This window comes from Pristis pectinata, chromosome 3 (genome assembly GCF_009764475.1).
Source record: "Pristis pectinata isolate sPriPec2 chromosome 3, sPriPec2.1.pri, whole genome shotgun sequence".
Lineage (NCBI taxonomy): Eukaryota > Metazoa > Chordata > Chondrichthyes > Rhinopristiformes > Pristidae > Pristis > Pristis pectinata.
The window spans coordinates 8,407,482-8,428,527 of record NC_067407.1 but is presented as its reverse complement, the minus strand read 5'-3'; the positions used below and the strand labels follow the sequence as shown (position 1 = coordinate 8,428,527).

The 21,046-nt window shown below is 45.3% G+C and overlaps 1 protein-coding gene across 13 annotated transcripts in view; it reads right to left on the bottom strand.

Moving 5' to 3' along the window:
* The window catches only part of adgrl4 (adhesion G protein-coupled receptor L4), a 196,090-nt gene that overhangs the window by 45,554 nt on the left and 129,490 nt on the right, over positions 1–21,046 (bottom strand). Inside the window, exons 3-5 of one of the 13 annotated variants that reach the window (XM_052012525.1) lie at positions 13,607–13,759; positions 7,458–7,528; positions 1,869–2,048 (exon numbers count right to left, since the gene is read on the bottom strand). The exons of 10 other annotated variants lie outside the window; for them this stretch is intronic. In XM_052012525.1, the coding sequence (XP_051868485.1) occupies positions 1,869–2,048; positions 7,458–7,528; positions 13,607–13,759 (404 nt within the window). The remainder of the gene's footprint in view (positions 1–1,868; positions 2,049–7,457; positions 7,529–13,606; positions 13,760–21,046) is intronic. 2 more of the 13 variants (XM_052012526.1, XM_052012522.1) reach the window with 2 other exon arrangements.

The window sequence follows — 21,046 nt, the reverse complement described above, 5'->3', positions numbered from 1 at the left end:
GAAAGTCAGTCATCTCTGAAATGATGCTACCTGGTTCTTCACTCAGACTAGGCTCAGAAAGTTGGCTGCTAGATCCAGTCAGACCTGTGGTCAGGGTGGCTGGGAAGATAGATGGATCGGCATGGTGGGGTTTGCAGATATTCTGCAGAGACGTTCTGTATTCTTTTAGAGAGACAAGAGACAGCAGATACTAGAATCTAGATGCAGTCTAGATGAAGGGTCTCGACCTGAAACGTCGACTGTCCACTTCCCTCCACAGATGCTGCCTGACCCGTTGAGTTCCTCCAGCATCTGGTGTGTTGCTCTGTGTTCTTTTGTCTGCAGGAGGTGGAGGTAGGGACGGATTGGGGTGAGTGGGTTGGAGGCTGAGGGGGAGGAATTCATGAGGTCAATAAGGGAGCAGATCAAGGAGTTGGGAGAACTGCAGGAAATTGGTGGGGGCAATAAATTAATGTTTGGGGAGGTGCGGTGTGGGGCGTAGATTTAGGTTAATTTACATCGCTTGTAGAATTCCACGGCTTCATGACCGTGTTGTCCCAGTGATATGTGAGCCTGGAGCAACGTGACTCAAATTCCCTGCAATACTCCACCAGGAGGGTGACAGAGAGGCATCATCTCTTGTGCTCTTGATGTGGAACGCACCCGGTTGAATTTTCCAAGTGGCATGGCTGTTATTGAACTTCAGGCCTGGAAAAGTCGATTTTCAACAGCAGAAACAACAAATTTAATTGAATTTGAAGCCAAATATTTGAAATTCATGCTGGGTCACTTGTACCACAGAGGAGAAATGGATCAACTTTTGAGGTGTGCTCCCTACAAATACCCAGTTAAGTGAACACAGGTCTGGTTTGTGCTTTGATCAGGGACCACCTCAGTGCAATAGGCTTGTTTCTTAGGAACCACATGAGCCAACCAGCAGAATGAATTCAGGTCCTAATAAGCACCTCAGGCACATTGCATGCAGTTAAAAAAAAGGCTTGAGTTAATGGCTGCACACTGCTTCTCTCTTCTTATTTTTGTCTCCATTGAAAGTAGAGAGTGTTTTGCACGTATGCTATACACTGGCATGGACAGCGTCTCCACTTTTTACGGCGGCTGAAGAGAGCAAACCTGCCCTTCACCACATTCTACAGGGGAGTACCACTGAGAGTGTCCTGACCAGCTGCATCTCTGCCTGGTACAGTAACTGTAACATCTCTGACCATAAGTCTTCGCAGAGGATTGCGAGTACAGCTGAAAAGATCATTGGAGCGCCTCTTCCCTCCATCCTGGATATCTACAACACACGATGCACGCGCAAGGTCTGCAGAATCATAGATGACCCTTCTCATCCCTCCCACGACCTATTTGTCCCACTGTCGTCTGGCAAGCAGTACCGGAGCATCTGGGCCAGAATTACTAGACTGCACAACAGTATTTTCCCCCATGCTGTCAGGCTCCTGAATACCCTGGAGGCAGTCTCAGACAAATGCTGCGTCAAAAGCCCTGGTTTGCACAACGGCGTATAAGAACTTTGGCTGCTGCTGAACATGTTTATACAATTAGTGCAGCACACCGAGTTCTGTATTTTCTTCGTCCCACTCGGTTTTGCACTAACCCTGCACTAATTTTGTATTCTGCATACACCGTTTTTTGCACTATTTGTACTTCACAATTTTTTTGTCTGTGTTTATTGTATGTCCTCTGTTCTATGTATGTCCTCTGTTGTGCGAGTCTGGGGGAAACGCCATTTTGTTCCTCCATGTGTTTTTATAGCATTGAGTGAATGAGAATAAAGTAACTTGAACTTGATAAATCACTCCAGCACAAGAGCTCAAATAAGAATTTCTACTCCACAAACAAAGGACCGTCCATTTGGAATGACATACATTAATGGTGACGTTGACAACCGCTGTTGTATTGGGTAGAGTCTCATTGATCGCACTCAGTGATGGTGTTGATCGTAGGAGCACCTCAACATATAAAAGCACATCTGTCGCAGTCAGGCCCCCAGTGGTGTTCTTGGCAATTTCCTTCAGTGCAGTCTGTGGTTCTCCAAAGCTGCTCAGCTGTTAACAGACGTCAAAGCTGGCTGATTATAAAACAACATTAAATAGCAGAACAGAGATCGTTCCCTTCATCCTCTACCTTCACCCTACTAGCCTCCGCGTCCAACCCATCAACCTTCGTCAGGTGCAATGGGATCCCACCATCAGCCACATCTTCCCCTCCCCGTCACTTTCCACCTTGCGCAGGGACCACTCTCTTCATGACTACCTAGTCCGCTCGACCCTCTCCACCCACCCCACCCTTTTCTCTGCAACCATAAAAGGTACGACACTTGTTCCTTCACTAAACAGCTCTTCCAGGGTGAGGCAAAGATTCACGTGCGTCTCCTCCAACCCCATCTTCTGCATTTGCTGTTCCTGGCGTGGCCTCCTCTACCTCGGCGAGACTAAGCGCAGACTGGGTAATCCGTTTGCGGAGCACCTACGGTCTTTCCGCAGTGGCCATCCCGAGTTCCCAGTTGCAGACCATTTCAGTTCCTCTTCCCATTCCCACACTGACCAGTCTGTCCTCAGCCTTCTCCAGTGCCAAGGTGAGGCCCAATGCAAACTGGAAGAACAACACCTCATATTCCGCCTGGGGAGTCTACAACCCAATGGTACGAACATTGATTTTTCCAATTTCAGGTTACCCTTACCTCCCGTGTTCCCCTCCCTCTCTCTCTCTGGCCGATCTACCTCTCATCTTCCCATCAACCATTTTCATCCCCATCCCCCTCCTGTTCAATCTACAACAACCCACACACTTCACCCACCAGATCCCCTCCTCCATCTGGTTCCATCCGCCCTACATGCATAACACAGTGTTAATGGCAGGATTTTTAGCAGTGTGGAGGAACAGAGGGATCTTGGGGTCTAAGTCCATAGATCTCTCAAAGTTGCCATGCAAGTTGATAGGGTTGTTAAGAAGGTGTGTTGGCCTTCATTAGTCAGGGGATTGAGTTCAAGAGCCGTGAGGTAATATTGCAGCTCTATAAAACCCTGGTTGGACCACACGTAGAATATTGTGTTCAGTTCTGGTCGCCTCATTGTAGAAAGGATGTGGAAGCTTTAGAGAGGGTGCAGGGGAGATTTACCAGGATGCTGCCTGGATTGGAGAGCATATCTTATGAGGATAGGTTGAGTGAGCTAGGGGCTTCTCTCTTTGGAGAGAAGGAGGATAAAAAGTGACTTGATAGAGGTGTACAAGATGAAAGGAGGCATAGATCGAGTGGACAGTCAGAGACTTTTTCCCAAGGCGGAAATGGCTAACACGAGGGGGCATAATTTTAAGGCGATTGGAGGAAGGTATAAGGGGGATGTCAGAGGCAAGGTTTTACACAGAGAGTGGTGGGTGCGTGGAACGCACTGCCGGCAGAGGTGGTGGGGACAGATACATTAGGGACATTTAAGAGACACACATGGATGATAGAAGCATGAAGATGTATGTGGGACGGAATGGTTAGATTGATCTTAGAGTCCTTTAAAAGGTTGGCATAAAATCATGGGCTGAAGGGCCTGTACTGTGCTGTTATGTTCTATGTTCTCAATAAGGTGGACTCTTGACCTCACAATCTACCTTGTTATGACCTTGCACCTTATTGTCTGCCTGCACTGCACTTTCTTTGTAACTGTAACACTTTATTCTGCACTTCATTATTGTTTTACCCTGTACTACCTCAATGCACTGTTGTAATGAATTGATCTGTACAATCGGTATGCAAGACAAGTTTTTCATTGTACATCAGTACATGTGACAATATTAAACCAATTTACCAATTTATTGACCTCTCACAGTGACTGAGCCTCCACTGCCCTCTTGCATAGAGAATTCCAGAGATCTGCCATATTCTGGGTGAAGAAATTTCTTCTCATATCCATGCTGAATGGCTAACCTCTTACTGTGAGACTGGGACCTTTGGTAGTTCAGCCAGGAGAATGAGTATCCCCGTCAGAATTTTGTATGTTGCAGTGAGATTACATCTCATTCTTATGAATTCTGGTGAGTAAATTCCCAGTCTGTTTAATCCCCCTGTGGAATGGGTGACCTAAATCCAATTCTGTGGTTCATACTTTGACTGTGTGTACATACGTAACGGTTTCAGCCCAGTAAGAGAGAGAAACACTCCAACGTTTCCTGTCAATTTTCATGTTATAGTCAGAGCTGGATATCAATGTTCTTGGCTCAAGGAAGTCTCAAGACAATCACCTGCTGAACAGCCGCCAACCCTTACCCACTATATCCTTCTATGCATAGAACATAGGACGTGGAACATAGAACAGTACAGCACAGGAACAGGCCCTTCAGCCCACAATGTTGTGCCGAACCAATTACATGAATAATAAAATGCCCGACTAAACGAATCCCTTCTGCCTACACAATGTCCACATTCGACCATTTCCCTCACATTCATGTGCCTACCTAAGGGCTTCTTGAATGCCCATATTGTACCTGCCTCCACCACCACCCCAGGCAGCGCATTCCAGACACCCACCACTCTCTGTGTAAAAAAAACTTGCCCCACTCATCTCCTTTGAACTTTCCCCCTCTCACCTTAAATGCATGCCCTCTGGTATTAGACATTTCAACCCTGGGGAAAAGATTCTGGCTGTCTACTCTATCTATGTCTCTCATAATCTTATAAACCTTTGGGATTATGAGAGGCATAGATCAAGTATTGCCTATTTAAGTGTCTGTCCAAATTCCTCTTATTTGTGTCTCTTTAGCATGGTCCTAAAATCAATGTGTAAAAAAAACAAATTTACCCCTCAGTTCCCCTTTAAAACTCCTTCCTTTCACCTTACCCTCTGGTTTTTGATACCCCTACCATGGGAAAAAGATTTTGACTATCTACCCTCTCTATGCCTCTGATAATCTTGTACATTTCTATCATGTCACCCCACAGCTTGCTTTGCTCCAGGGAAAACAAGCCCAGCCAATCCAATCTCTCCTCATAACAAAAGTCCCCCAAATCAGGCAACATCTTGGTGAATCTCACAGTGATGCTGGAGGAACTCAGCAGGCCAGGCAGCATCCGTGGAGAAAAGCAGGTCAATGCTCTGGGTCAGGACCCTGTGTCCTGCCTACCTGCTTTTCTCCATGGATGTTGCCTGGCCTGCTGAGTTCCTCCAGCATCATCGTGTTTTTCATCTAGATTTCAGCATCTTAAGTCCTTTGTTTCTCTACTATCTTGTTGAATCTCCTCTGCACCCTCTCCAGTGCAATCACATCCTTGGTTAACACAGTTCATCTCAGGTATGGGGCCAAGGCAAACTTTTAGAAACATAGAACATAGAAACATAGAAAATCTACAGCACAATTCAGGCCCTTCGGCCCACAAAGCTGTGCTGAACATGTCCCTACCTTAGAAATTACTAGGCTTACCCACAGACCTCTATTTTTCTCAGCTCCATGTACCTATCCAAAAGTCTCTTAAAAGACCCTATCGTATCCACCTCCACCACCGTTGCCGGCAGCCCATTCCACACACTCACCACTCTCTGAGTAAAAAACTTACCCCTGACATCTCCTCTATATCTACTCCCCAGCACCTTAAACCTGTGTCCTCTTGTGGCCACCATTTTGTTCTAACATCCCACAAAACTAGCCTTTGTCATTGAGAAAGATATGGACAGAAAGCACTTGGGAACATCAGCATTTCCAAGTTCCTTTCCAAGTTCCTTTCCAAGTCCCTTTCCAAGTCAGAAACCATCCTGATTTGGAAATACATCACTGTTGCTTCAACACACTGACAGATCAGACTGGAGCTCCCTACCACAGAGCACAGTGGAAGCACCTTTACTAAATGGATTGCAGTGGGTCTCGAAGATGACTCTTTACCCCAAGGGATGGGCATTGTATCTAAAGAAATGCATTTAACAAAGAGGTTTTGCTCAGGCACATATCTTTAAACAAATGAGTCATCAGAGCCCTTGGAAAATGCTTATTAAATTTGATATGTTGTTGTCCCAGTTCTAGCTTATTATTGAAATATGAGTCTGTTGCAAAATGACAGTATCCACTAGATAGTCACCAACTTTTATTGATGCACCATAGGAAACATCCTATCTGGATGCATCACGGCTTGGTACAGCAACTGCTCTGCCCAAGACCACAAGAAACTGCAGAGAGTTGTGGACACAGCTCAGCACATCACGGAAACCAGCCTCCCCTCCATGGACTCTGTCTATACTTCTCATTGCCTCGGTAAAGCAGCCAACATAATCAAAGACCCCACCCACCCCAGACATTCTCTCTTCTCTCCTCTCCCATCAAATAGAAGATACAAGAGCCTGAGGGCACGTACCACCAGGCTCAAGGGCAGCTTTTATCCCACTGTGATAAGACTATTGAATGGTTCCCTAGTATGATAAAATGGACTCTTGACCTCACAATCTACCTCGTTGTGGCCTTGCATCTTATTGTCTACCTGCACTGCATTTTCTCTGTAACTGTGACACAATATTCTGTATTCTGTTTTTGGTTTCCCTTTTACTACCTCAATGCACTGTTGTGATGAAATGATCTGTATGGATGGCATTGCAAAACAAAGTTCTTCATTGTACATGTGGCAATAACAAACCAAGTTACCATTTTAGCTTGCACTTCAAGTATTGGTATTGGTTTATTATTGTCACTTGCACCAAGGTACAGTGAAAAACTTGTCTTGCATACCGATCGTACAGGTCAATTCATTACATAGTGCAGTTACATTGAGTTAGTACAGGTGAAAACAATAACAGTACAGAGTAAAGTGTCACAGCTACAGAGGAAGTGCAGTGCAATAAGGTGCAAGGTGACAACCAGGTAGATTGTGAGGTCCATCTCATTGTATAAGGGAAACATTCAATGATCTTATCACTGTGGGGTAGAAACTGTCCTTGAGCCTGATGGTATGTGCCCTCAGGCTCCTGTATATTCTACCTGATGGAAGAGGAGAGACGAGAGAATGACTTGGGTGGGTGGGGTCTTTGATTATGCTGGCTGCTTTGCCCAGGCAGCGAGAGGTAAAGACAAAGTCCAAGGAGGGGAGGCTGGTTTCTGTAACATGCTGGGCTGTATCCACAACTCTCTGCAGTTTCTTGCTGTCCTGGGTAGAGCAGTTGCTGCACCAAGCTGTGATGCATCCAGATAGGATGCTTTCTATGGTGCATCGATAAATGCTGACCCACAATCACATTGTAAAGCCAAAGATATGTGGGGGTGGGGGTGGGAATCAGTCCTTTGTTGCTGCTCTGAACGTACACAAAAGTGACTGTCAACTTCAGTCTTTCTCTCCTGCCATTGGAGTCACTGGATTCCAATGCTGGGTGTTGTGTGCAATGGGCCAACAAATATCAGCACATGCATTTTGGTCTCAGCAACTGAAAACAATGTTTTACCCCTTTGTTTCTTTGTCTCCGTCTCTTGTCACATTGCATATGCAATATTACCTGCTGCAAGGTATCATTAATCCTTCCGGAGAGACAGTCACTGTCTAAGTAGCAGGGTATCTCCACACTCTCTGGAAAAGGAGTAGAAGATAAAATCATTAACTTCACTCAGTATCCACTGCACAGTTTAATTTTATAATTAATCAACTCTTATCTTCTACATCAGAGCTGTTACGTTGGCTTGGTGCCTATTCCTTGGTAAATGATTACTATAACAAATAAATTGCCTGTCATGATTCCTTTGAAAAATTTTGATTACTAATTTGGAATTTTTACAATGTAAAATTTGTGGCTAATTAAGGTGTTGGAGCAATACTCCGCTACCAATTTCACCCTGCAGTGACCCCCTACAAGTGCAACCATTTATATGAGAAGCCCATTTGTTGGAATGACCAACAGAGAGGTAGTCAGAATAAGGTCAGAATTAAGCTGGAAAGAGTGCAGAGGAGATTTACGAGGATGTTGCTCGAGGGACTGAGTTGGGGAGAGAGATTGAGCAGGTTGGGACTTCATTCACTGGAGCATAGGAGATCTTATAGTGATCTTATAGAAGTGTATAACATTGAGGGTGAATGCACACAGTCTTTTTCCCAGGGTTGGGGAATCAAGAACTAGAGGGCATAGGCTTAAGATGAGAGGGGAGAGATTTAATAGGAACCTGAGGGGCAACCTTTCGCCCAGAGAGTGGTCCTTATATGGAATGAGCTGCCAGAGGAAGTGGTTGAGGCAGGTACACTAACAACATTTAGGAGGTACTTGGACATGTACATGGATAGAAAAGGTTTAGAGGGATATGGGCCAAATGCAAGCAAATGGGACTCACTTAGATGGGAATCTTGGTTACCATGGACCAGTTGGGCCGAAGGGTCTGTTTCCATGCTGTATGACTCTGTGATTCTAAGATTTCACCCCAGAACTCAGAGGGGAGTTACTCAGTGCATGTCTGGCTGCCTGCTGTGGTTCAGTTAGCAGAACTCTTGTTTATTCATCAGGGGAAGTCCATTCATAACAACACTGATGTGCAAAGCAATTTTACTGCAATCAAGAGAACAGAACAACTGACATTTTTAACATCGCTGATTAAAAGACAAACTTTAACCCAGAGGGTAGCCCTGATGGAAGTTTATAAAATTATGAGAGGCGCAGATAAGGTAGACAGTCAGAATCTTTTTCACAGGGTAGAAATAACCATAGAACCGTAGAACCATACAGCACAAAACAGGCCCTTCGGCCCACCATGTTGTGCCGTCCATCAAACCACCCTCACACTATCTAAACCTTTCCTCCCGCATATCCCTCTATCTCACATTCCTCCATGTGCCTATCCAACAAACTCTTGAACCTGTCCAACGTATCTGCCTCCACCACCACCCCAGGCAGTGCATTCCATGCACCAACCAATCTCTGGGTGAAAAACCTCCCCCTGACATCTCCTCTGAACCTCCCACCCATAACCTTAAAGCCATGCCCTCTCGTCTTGAGCATTGGTGCCCTGGGAAGGAGGCGCTGGCTGTCTACTCTATCTATTCCTCTCAATATTTTATATACCTCTATCATGTCTCCCCTCATCCTCCTTTCCAGTGAATAAAGCCCTAGCACCTTAAGCCTCTCCTCATATTCCATACCCTCTAATCCAGGCAGCATCCTGGTAAATCTCCTCTGCACCCTCTCCAATGCCTCCACATCCTTCCTATAATGTGGCGACCAGAACTGAACACAGTACTCTAAGTGTGGTCCAACTAGAGTTTTGTAAAGCTGCATCATCACTTCGCTGCTCTTAAACTCAATCCCACGACTTATGAAAGCTAACATCCCATAGGCCTTCTTAAGTGCTCTATCTACCTGTGAGGCAAATGTCAAATACTGGAGGACTTTAAGGTGATGGGGGGAAAGTTTAAGGAAGCTGTACAGGGCAAGTTTTTTTTTCGCAGAGAGAGTGGTTGGTGCTTGGAATGGGCTGCCAGGGATCGTGGTAGGAGCAGATATGATAGTGGCGTTAAAGAGGCTGTTGGATCGACACATGAATATAAGATAAGATATCTTTATTAGTCATATGTATATTTAAACACACAGTGAAATGCATCTTTACGTAGAGTGTCCTGGGGGCAGCCTGCAAGTGTCGCCACACTTCCAGCGCCAATGTAGCATGCCCACAACTTCCTAACCCGTACGTCTTTGGAACGTGGGAGAAAATCAGAAATGGAGGGATATGGATCACGCGCAGGCAGAAGAGATTTAGTTTAATTTGGCATCGTGTTCAGCACAGACATCGTGGGCCGAAGGGCCTGTTCCTGTGCTGTACTGTGCTACGTTCCATCACAAGTTTGTGGGTTCATGGCCAGTGTCAGAGATTCAAGTACCTAATCCAAGCTGAAACTCCAGTGAGGGAGCCCCACACTGCTGCATAGTTGAGAAGTTAAATCAAGGTCCTGTGGCTCTGTTTCAAAGCAGACTAGGAGACTTCTGCTTAGAGTCTGGGTTAAAGTTTGTCTCTTAACCAACAATGTTAAAAATGTCAGTTGCTTTGTTGTCTTGATTGAAGCAAAATTGCTTTGCCCGTCCATATTGTTACAATGGGACTTCAGCTCTGCTCCCTGACCCTCCTTCCACACTCAACTCCAGTCTCCCCCTTCTCCTCCGCTCCCCTTTCCCCCACAACCTTGAGAATGAATCAAGTTGTCAAATTTGCTTTGAGAAGTTCGATCAAAGTCTGTACAGGTGACAGATTTGCTTGTAAGTCCAGAAATTATTATTTTTTCATCAAATGTAATCACAGACTTTAAAGATAATGTGGTTGGAATTGTGTTCCATTTAGAAAGTTGAAATCCCTTATGTTGTTTGAAATCCGCTCGATATAGGACCAATAAAACTCTCCAGCAGTCTTCTTGCAGTGAGCATGGACACCATCACCTTGAGCAGAATCCCCACTACATTCATCACTGTCTTAAATTCACACACTGCACTGCGCCAAACAGCATTCTTTCCTTCAAAGCATGTTTAAGCTTTCATATTATCTAGCTTGCTTTCTATCCCCTTTGAAATAGCGAGTCATTTATTCGCTGCACACTTCACATGATTCAACATTGCTACAAAGATTGGAAATGCCAGGATTCATTAGGGTAATTGTTGTTTCAGAATTCAATACTGTGGAATCTCTATTAACCAGTATAATAGAGGGACACCCCTTCCCTTTTCTTTATCTTCTCATTCCTTCCCTTCCCCTTCTCTCCTTCCCCTTCCCTTCCCTTCCCTTCCCTCCAGTCCCCTTCCCTCCCCTCCCCTCCCCTTTCCTTCCCTTCCCTCCCCTCCCCTCCCCTTTCCTCCCCTTCCCTCCCCTCCCCTCCCCTCCCCTCCCCTCCCGTCCAGTCCCCTTCTCCCCCTGCCTCTTTCTTTCCCACTGTCCCATCTTTTTTCCAGATCTCTTAATGTTCACGTTTGCTTGGGAGGAGGTCTATATCGGGTGCTTGCACTGGGTATGATAGGTGGAAGAGGGAGTCGGCCCTTCCTGGAGATCCATGAGACCGAAGATGCTGGAATATGGAGTCTCTGGAATGGTTTCTTACGACCTTGCTGTGGATGGCACAGCTTATAAAGTAATGCAATTTCACATTCGGCTTGGATGGTATACATGCATTAGAAACACTGGCTTCCGTAATAACCCAAAAGTCTTCTCAGAGGGCTCAGTCTGCCATACTCACCATTGAGGATTTAGCTCTTCACAAGCTCTATGCCCACATTAAAGAGAAGGTGCAAACTAAGCAAAGATGAATCAACAGCAAAGCTGCAAATGGGGCAGGTGCTTCAATATTGGTCAATGAAAGGCAGAACAGGCTTGAGGGGCCGAATAGCCTACTCCTAATCACGTACTATACTTAGAGCAACAAACAATCTGCTGGAGGAACTCAGCTGGTCAAGCAGCATCTATGGTGGGAGGAAGGAATTGTCGATGTTTCGGGTCAAAACCTTGAATCAAGACATCGACAGTCCCTCCCCCTCCAAAGATGCTGCCCGACCCGCTGAGTTTCTCCAGCAGGTTATTTGTTGTTCCAGATTCCAGCATCTGCAGTCTCTTTTGTCTCCGTGTATTGTACTTGCCCTTGTTCCCAAGCCGGGTGCTTTTCTTCCTGATTTCCATTCATTTCAATGTTACCATTGGCTCCTTAATGACCTATGTTAAGTTCAGCCTTAATGTCAAGAATGGCAGTGGGTTCTTTTCTCTACATTTGAGCAAGGGCTGTAATGAAGTCTGGAGCTGAGTGATCTTGGTGCACCCCAAGCTGGGCACAGTGAGAATGTTGTTGGATGAGAAGAGTCACTTGCTAGTTTAATGACAATGCTTTGCAGAACTTTGTTTCTGATTGAGGGTTGGCTGATAGGCTACTATGTCTTATAGTCTTGTGTTTTATCAGTCCAGATGAAGGGTCTCGACCCGAAAGGTTGACTGTCCATTCCCCCCCCCATAGATGCTGCCTGACCCGCTGGGTTCCTCTGGCTGTTTGTGTGTTGCTCCAGGTTCCAGCAACCCCAGTCTCTTGTGTCTCTGTTACTTGATTGTAATAATTGAGAGCTTAAGATTGACAGCTCCCTCCTTTCAACACGGATCCCTTGACCTTACTGCTGAGCACTGAAAAGAATTAAAATGTGACTTAGTCATGTTGAGTGGCTCTGTAGCATAGCATAGTGTAGCGGTTAGCGTAATGCTTTACAGCGCCAGCGATCCGGGTTCAATTCCGGCCGCTGTCTGTAAGGAGTTTGTACATTCTCCCCGTGTGTCTGCGTGGGTTTCCTCCGGGTGCTCCGGTTTCCTCCCACATTCCAAAGACATAGGGTTAGGAAGTTGTGGGCATGCTATGTTGATGCAGGAAGTGTGGCGACACTTGCGGGCTGCCCCCAGAACACTCTACGCAAAAGATGCATTTCACTGTGTGTTTTGATGTACATGTGACTAATAAAGATATCTTATTTCTCTTAATCTTTTGCTGCAACTGAGTAATTTGCTGACCATTTCAGAAGGTATTTAAATGATTTTTTCATTGGCCCACCAGAGGCAGATTCTCTAAAAGGCACCAGTGAACCAGCTGAATCTTAACCACAGAGACACAAGAGACTGCAGACTCTGGAATCTGGAGCAACAGACAATCTGCTGGAGGAACTCAGTGGGTCGAGCAGCATCTGTGGGGGAGGGAGAAGAATTGTCGACATTTTGGCTTGAAACCCTGCATCATTTTGACCCGAAACGTCGACAATTCCTTTTCCCCCACAGACGCTGCTCGACCCGCTAAGTTCTTTCAGCAGATTGTTTGTTGCTCATCTTAACCAGACTGCCTGTTCTTTCATGGTCACCTAATTTTTAATTTTCATTGACTTCTAATTCCTCAGCTACGATGATGGGATTCAATCCTACTGGCCCAGATTTCTAGAATATTAGCTCTGTAACATTACCACTGCCTATAACTCACAAAGGACACAGAGAGAAAGGAATGGAAGGAACATAAATGGAACTTGCTGGGCATTGGCAGAAGGTGGTGAAACTGTGGAATTCGTTGCCACAGAGGGCTGTGGAGGCCAAGTCACTGGGTATTTAAGGCATAGATTGATGGGTTCTTGATTGGTAAGCAGATTAAGTGTTACAAGGGGAATGGGAAAAAATATCAGCCATGATTGAATAGCAGAGCAGACTCGATGGGCCAAATGGCCTAATTCTGCTCTGATATCTTTTGGTTTTATAATCAGCAGGTCAGGCAGCGTCAGTGGCAATGTTTCAGTTTGATTGAAGGATCATTGACCTGAAGTGTTAACTCTGATTTTCTTTCCATTGCATATTGCCTGACCTGCTGAGTATTTCCAACACTCTCCCTGTTTTTGTTTCAGCTTTCTTGCATCTGCAGTTTCTTCTTCCTTGATTTTCAAGGAATTGAAAGGTTGGCAGACCAGGTGAGATTTGGGTCAGGTGGCAGAAAGCTCAAGCGGAACATAAACACCAGCAAGGCACCAATATTTCTCTGCTGTGAATTCACAGTCATCTTGTTTAAGGTGAGGGATCTGCTGTTTGCTTCCAGCATTTCAAATGTCCAAAAATGACTATTTCTTTAAGCTTATGCTTTTGAACTTGAGCACAGCTTTGTGCTCGAGCATGCAGCTGTTCCTACCATGGCAGGTAGTCCCATCATTTGGGATAAATTCCTTCTTTTGATTTGAGGACTGATAACCCTTGACACAGGTGCAGTAGTAACTCCCGTACGTGTTGTTGCAGGTTGCATTTTGTCCACAGGTTAATGTCGAATTCTGGCACTCGTCATCATCTGTGGGGAAGAAAAAAACAATTACCTCTCAGCAAAGCCAACAATGAAAAGAAAGAACTTGCATTTCTGCACAAAAGACCATCACACAAACCAGCCTCCCCTCCATTGACTCCGTCTACACTTCCCGCTGCCTCGGGAGAGCAGCCAACGTAATCAAAGACCCCTCCCACCCAGGACATTCTCTCTTCTCTCCTCTCCCATCAGGCAGAAGATACAAAAGCTTGAAAGCACGTACCACCTGGCTCAAGGACAGCTTCTATCCCGCTGTTGTCAGACTCTTGAATGGACCTCTCATATGTTAAAAGATGAACTCTTGATCTCCCAATCTACCTCATCATGGCCCTTGCACTTTATTTGTCTACCTGGACTGTACTTTCTCTGTAACTGTAACACTATGTTCTGCATTCTGTTTTCCTTTTTACTATCTTGATGTACTTATATACAGAATGATCTGTCTGAATGACATGCCAACAAAAGCTTTTCACTGTATTTTGTTACATGTGACAATAATGAACTAATTCCAATTCTAAACGCAAAATACTGTAGTTCCTGAAATGAAACATTTCCAACATTTTCTTCATTTCTTCTGCAGAATGTTTGCTTTGCAATTTCAGATACTCCTCTTTCCTACAATACAGGAAGGATGTGGAGGATTTGGAAAGGCTACAGAAGTGGTTTACCAGGATGCTGCCTGGATTAGAGGGTATTAGCTATAAGGAGAGGTTGGACAAACTTGGGTTGTTTTCTCTGGAGCATTGGAGGCTGAGGGGAGACCTGACTGAAGTGTATAAAATTATGAGAGACATAGATCAGGTATATGGTCAGAATCTTTCTCCCAGGCTAGAAATGTCAAATAATAGAGGACATGCATACCTTTAAGTTGAGAGGGGGAAAGTTTAAAGGAGATCTGCGGGGCTTGTTTTTTTCACACAGAGAGCGGTGGGTGTCTGGAACAGGCTGCCAGGGGTAGTGGTGGAAGCAGATATGATAGTAATGTTTAAGACGTGGTTAGATCAGTGCAAGAGTGTGCAGGGAATGGAGGTAGAACATAGAACACTACAGCACTGTACAGGCCCTTCGGCCCACAATGTTGTGCTGACATTTTATCCTGCTCTAAGATCTATCTAACCCTTCCCTCCCACATAGCCCCCTATTTTTAGGTATAGGGATCATTTACAGGCAGAAGAGATTTAATTTAATTTGCATCATGGTCAGCACAGTCATTGTGGGCCGAAGGGCCTGTTCCTGTGCTGTACGGTTCTATGTTCTATTTATAGAGGCACAGCACTATACAGCAGGGAAACAGGCCCTTCAGCCCAACTCGTCCATGCCAACCAAGTTGCCTACCTGAGCTAGTCCCATTTGCCTGCATTTGGCCCATATTCTTCTAAACCTTTCCTTTCCATATACCTGTCCACATGTCTTTTAAATGTTGTAATGGTACCCACCTCTACCACTTCCTCTGGCAGCTTGTTCCATTTACCCACCACCCTATGTATGAAAAAAGTTGTCCCTCAGGTCCTCTTTAAATCTGTTCCCTCTCACTTTAAACCTCTGACCTCTAGTTTTAGACTTCCCTACGCTAGCTAGAGACTGTAACCATTCAGCTTATGCCCCTCATGATTTTATAAACCTCTATAAGGTCACCCCTCAGCCTCCAGGGAAAAAACCCACAGCCTATCCGGTCTCTCATAACTCAAGCCCTTTAGTCCCGGTAACATTCTTGTGAATCTTTACTGCACCCTTTCCAGCTTAATGGCATCCTTCCTATAGCTGGGCAACCAGAACTGCACACACTTGTCCACCTGTGTCACCACTTTCAACAAACTAAGTTGTTGTACCCCTAGATTTCTCTGTTCCATAACACTCTACAGGGCCCTGCCATTTACTGTGTAGGTCCTGTCCTGGTTTAACTTACCAAATTACAATATTTCACACTTGTCTGAGTTAAACTCCATCTGCCATTCCTTGGCCCACTTTCCCAGTTGATCAAGATCCTTTTGTAATCTTGAACAATCTTCTTCACTGTCCACTGTACCACCAACTTTGGTCTCATCCGTAAAATTACTAACTATGCCACCTACGTTCTCATCCAAATCATTAATATAGATGAGAAACAACAGTGGACCCAGCACCATTCCCTGTGCCACACCACCGGTCACAGGCTTCCAGTCTGAAAAACACCCCTCCACTACCACCCTCTAACTCCTACAACCAAGCCAGTTGTGTATCCACTATTTTTTTGTTTTGCTTCTAACTACAATTTTTTAAGTTGCAATAAACATTCTTGCAGTAAAAGTCATTGGAAGTGCTACTGTGCTGCCCTAAAGAAAGGCGTTATTAAACTAGCAAGATTTACCAGGACGTTGCCTGGACTTGGGGGCCTGAGTTACAAGGAGAGGTTGTGTAGTCTGGGACTTTATTTCCTGGAGCGTTGGAGATTGAGGGGTGACCTGATAGAAGTAATTAAGACCATGAGGGGCATAGACAGGGTGAAAGCACATCGTCTTTTTCCCAGGGAGGGAGTTGATAACAACAAGAGGGCATAGGTTTAAGATTAGAGGCGAGAGATTTAAAAGGGACATCAGGGGCAGCTTCTTCACGCAAAGGGTGGTAGTATTTGGAACGAGCTGCCAGAAATAGTGGTTGAGGTGGGCACATTTAAAAGCCATCGAGATAAGTACGTGGATAGGAGAGGTTTAAAGGGCTATGGGCCAGACGCTGGCAGATGGGACTAGCTCGCTGGGCAACACAGTCGGCATGGACGAGTTAGGCCGAAGGACCTGTTTCCGTGCTGTATGACTCTAATAGGAGAAATGATGGCACAGGCTCTGGTAAAGGTTAAAGGTGAGTGTCAACCTTTTGTCACTGATCCCAAAAGTTCAGGCTAATGTTATCCTGTCGAAGATACTTTAATTGTGCTTAAGTGAGCCGATTTCTTTTGTATTGCTTGGCTGTGGGGGATTGGGGCAAGGTATGAATGGGACGGTGCTAGCATCCCCTGAACAATCAGGAAGAAATTCTTTGTTTCCTCTCACTTTCTCAACCTGTGTGACAATTTACATTCCATAGGATGTCCTCAAATTCCTCTCTTCAAACTCTGAGAAGGCCTGACTCTCCTCTCCACCCTCTCACCCCTGCCTCTATAATCTACCCGTTGTCATCTTAGCTGAAGGATGACGGATAACAACGACAGTGGTTGAGGGAAGAAGGCATCAATGTCAAAATGTCCAAGCTCAGCTTCAGGAGAAGCAAAAAGCAATGGGACCATCGAATAAAGTTGCTAGTGATGTACATTCCACAGTAAGGTGAATTTCAAACTCAGCTTCAATTATGTCTTATAGAGTGAGTGGTCAAGTGAATTGAAATTCTGCATCTCAAGAATTGGCCTCCATTCACCTTGGGGATCTGGGTTTCAGGCCTAACTGGATAAATCTCTCTTAACAATGAAGAGAATCTGAACTGAAAAGGTTTGCTTTCCCCACCATACAGGGGAACAGTGTTCAAAGTGCAGGAATAGCCCTGGAAAGCTGTGCCGACGTTAAGCTCAGAGATGAGTTGGAGATGAAATTAGTCATTGTTGATAGTACGAGAAGGGCAATAGCGAATTGGCACCTTTGCACACTGCTCCCTCCCACCCTTCACACCTTGCCCAAACTATTCCATCCCACAACATGCTCCCCGTCCAAACCCTCTCTCATTACAACACCTCTCCCAACCATACCCCCATTACAAGCTCCCTCCCAACCACATCCCCTGTCACAAGCTCCCTCCCAACCACACCCCCGTCACAACCTCCCTCCCAACCACACCCCCGTCACAACCTCCCTCCCAACTTCCCTCCCAACCACACCCTCGTCACAAGCTCCCTCTCAATCACACCCCCACCACACCCTCCCTCCCAACCACACCCCGTCATAACCTCCCTCCCAACCACACCCCCATCACAAGCTCCCTCCCAACTGCCCCCACACCCTTTCCAATCAGCTCCTCCCATTACCTATCCATCCAATTTACCATCCCACCACACCCCCACACTACCACAGCCTTCTCCAATCATCCCGTTCCATTACACACCTTGTCTAATCACCCTCCCCCCACTACACACCCTCTACAGCCTTCCACACTACATTAATCTTGCATACAGCTACACACTCCCATACAACCACATTCTCCTCCGATCACTTCTCCCATCACAACCACCTCCAATGACCCCTCCTGCCATATCTACCTCGAATACACCCTCCCATCAACCCTTCCCCAAGCATCTCCTCCTATCACATCACCTTCTCACCACCAACGTCACCACCCCCCTTCCACCACTTCCTCCCCTGCCACATCCTTCTAATTTTTGGGTGGAATGGTATAAATATTATGTTGTTGGACCAGCAGCTGTAAACCTGGGCCATTGTTCTCGAAACATGAGTTTGAATCCCACCTTTGCAGCTAGGAATTTACCTTCTGGTAATGATATAAAAATGTGGAATTATAGCTAATCTTATTAATAGTAACATTGAAGCTTCTGGATTGTCATCATGAAAACCCTCCTGGGACAGTAATATCCTTGCAGAGGGGGGATGTCTGTCATGTTTACCCAGTCTGGCCTACCTATGACTCCAAATTCACCAGTTGATCCTCAGCTCGGGCTATGAAGAGGGACAATAAATGTTAAGATAAGATAAGATATCTTTATTAGTCACCTGTACATCAAAACACACAGTGAAATGCATCTTTTTGCGTAGAGTGTTCTGGGGGCAGCCCGCAAATGTCGCCACGCTTCTGGCATCAACATAGCATGCCCACAACCTCCTAATCCGTACGTCTTTGGAATGTGGGAGGAAACCAGAGCACCCGGAGGAAACCCACGTAGACACAGGGAGAACGTACAAACTCCTTACAGACAGCGGCTGGAATTGAACCCGGGTCGCTGGCGCTGTAAAGTGTTACGCTAACCACTACACTACCGTGCCTAATGATGGCATTGCCAGTAATCTTGTTCCCACTGACAAATAGATATTTTTTTAAAAATTACGTTTTTATCAAAGTCGTGGCCTCTGACACCAGACTTACCATTCCATTAGACCAGGTTAATCTTGCTGCCTTTTGTTCTGAACCCCTTAAAGCCCTTAACCAACAAAACTCTGAAATGGAGACACAAGAGACCGCAGATGCTGGAACCTGCAGCGCCATACAAGATGCTGGAGGAACTCAGTGGGCTTAGTTTTGCAGCTAACAGTGGCTGAGCAATAAGTGTTGACCTTGTCAGTGAGGCCTCTATCCCAGAAAAAGAATAAGTTAAAAACGAGAACTTTTTGAGGGGGACAGCTCCATGTAATGATTGGACGCCTTCCCTTGATGGCCTTGCTTGTATATTAAGGTTCTCTCCCTTGTTCTGGAGTCCCGCTCACCAGAGGAAATAGTTTACCTACCAAACTTTTTAATCTTTTGAAATATATCAATTAAATCACAGCTTGGTGTCCATTAGTCAAGGATACAAGTACCTTCTCAATGCAATCTGTCCTAATATTGAGTCCTTTAGCCCTGATACAGTATCATTTTGTTGAAGACATCATCACAGTCATATCCTTCCCCACCATCGAAAGTGTCTACATGAGGCCCTGCCTCAAGAGGGCAGCATCAATCATCAAAGATCCCCACCATCCAGGCGGTGCCATCTTCTCACAGCTACCATCGGGCAGGAGGTGCAGAAGCCTGAAGTCCCACACCACCAGGTTCAAGAACAGCTACTTCCCTTCAACTAGTCAGTTCTTGAACCAACCTGCACAACCCTAATCACTACCTCAGTACAGCAACACCATAACCACTTTGATCACTTTGCACGACAATGGACTTTGTTTTAATTGTGTTCTTTCTTATAATTATTATCTTATAATTTATGATTAATTTATGTTTTTCTTGTGAATGTTGTGTCTTTAATGCAATGTGCCTGTGATGCTGCTTCAAGTAAGTTTTTCATTGCACCTGTGCATAAATGTCTGTCTATACCTCTCACTGCCTTGGTGAAGCAGCCAGCAAAATCAAAGACCCCACCCACCCGGGTCATTCTCTCTTCTCTCGTCTCCCATCAGGCAGAAGATACAGAAGCCTGAGGGCACGTACCACCAGGCTCAGGACAGCTTCTACCCCACTGTGATAAGACTATTGAATGGTTCCCTTATACGATGAGATGGACTCTTGACCTCACAATCTACCTTGTTATGACCTTGCACCTCATTGTCTACCTGCAATGCACTTCCTTGTAGCTGTGACACTTTACTCCGTACTCTGTTATTGGTTTTACCCTGTACTACCTCAATGCACTCTGTATTAACTCAATGTACAGTATCTGCACTGTGTAATGAATGGATCTATACGAACGGTATGCAAGATAGGTTTTTCACTCTACCTTGGTACAAGTGTCAATAATAAACCAATACCAATACTTGTGCATTTGACAATGAGCTTAACTTGAATTAGCTTAAATCTCTTCCATGGACAATATGTTCTTAAGTTGCTTCACCTTGACCCACGTTGCAGTATAGTTAAATTTTTTTAAATTTTATTTACAACATGGTAACAGGCCCTTCCTGCCCAACGAGTCCGCGCCGCCCATTTTAAACCCAAATTAACCTACCCGTACATCTTTGGAATGTGGGAGGAAACCGGAACACCCGGAGGAAACCCACGCAGACACGGGAGAACGTACAAACTCCTTACAGACAGCGACGGGAATCGAAACCCGATCGCTGGCGCTGTAATAGCGTCGCGCTAACCGCTACGCTACCATGTCCAGTGTGAGCTCAGCCATTGAGAGCTATTGTGAGCAGGGTGGATTTGCCCATGAAAGTTCCTTGAGAAGTTAGTGTCTTATGGAGGTACATCCAATACTGGATGATTGAAGTACAGATGGATGAATCCAAAGTACTGAACTGGAAATGAAACCTTGAACTTTTATTCACTTGTATGGTTCGGTTGCTACTTAATCATTCCAGCTAATCTGTTTTTTTCCTCATCCATCTCCGATAGAATTACCATAGAATTGGAGAACGATACAGCACAAGGAGTGACCACTCAGCCTATCATTTCTGTGCTGGCCCTTTGGAAGACCATTCCGATTAGTTCTACTCCCCTATTCTTTTCCCCATAGCCCTGTGATTTGTTTTTCCTTATGAATACCTTGATAACCAAATCTGTACATATTAGGTTAATTCCAAATATCTTGCAGTTGGTTCAATTTTCTCAATATTAATCCTCAGGAGCAAAACTAAATAATGTCAAAGCAGATTG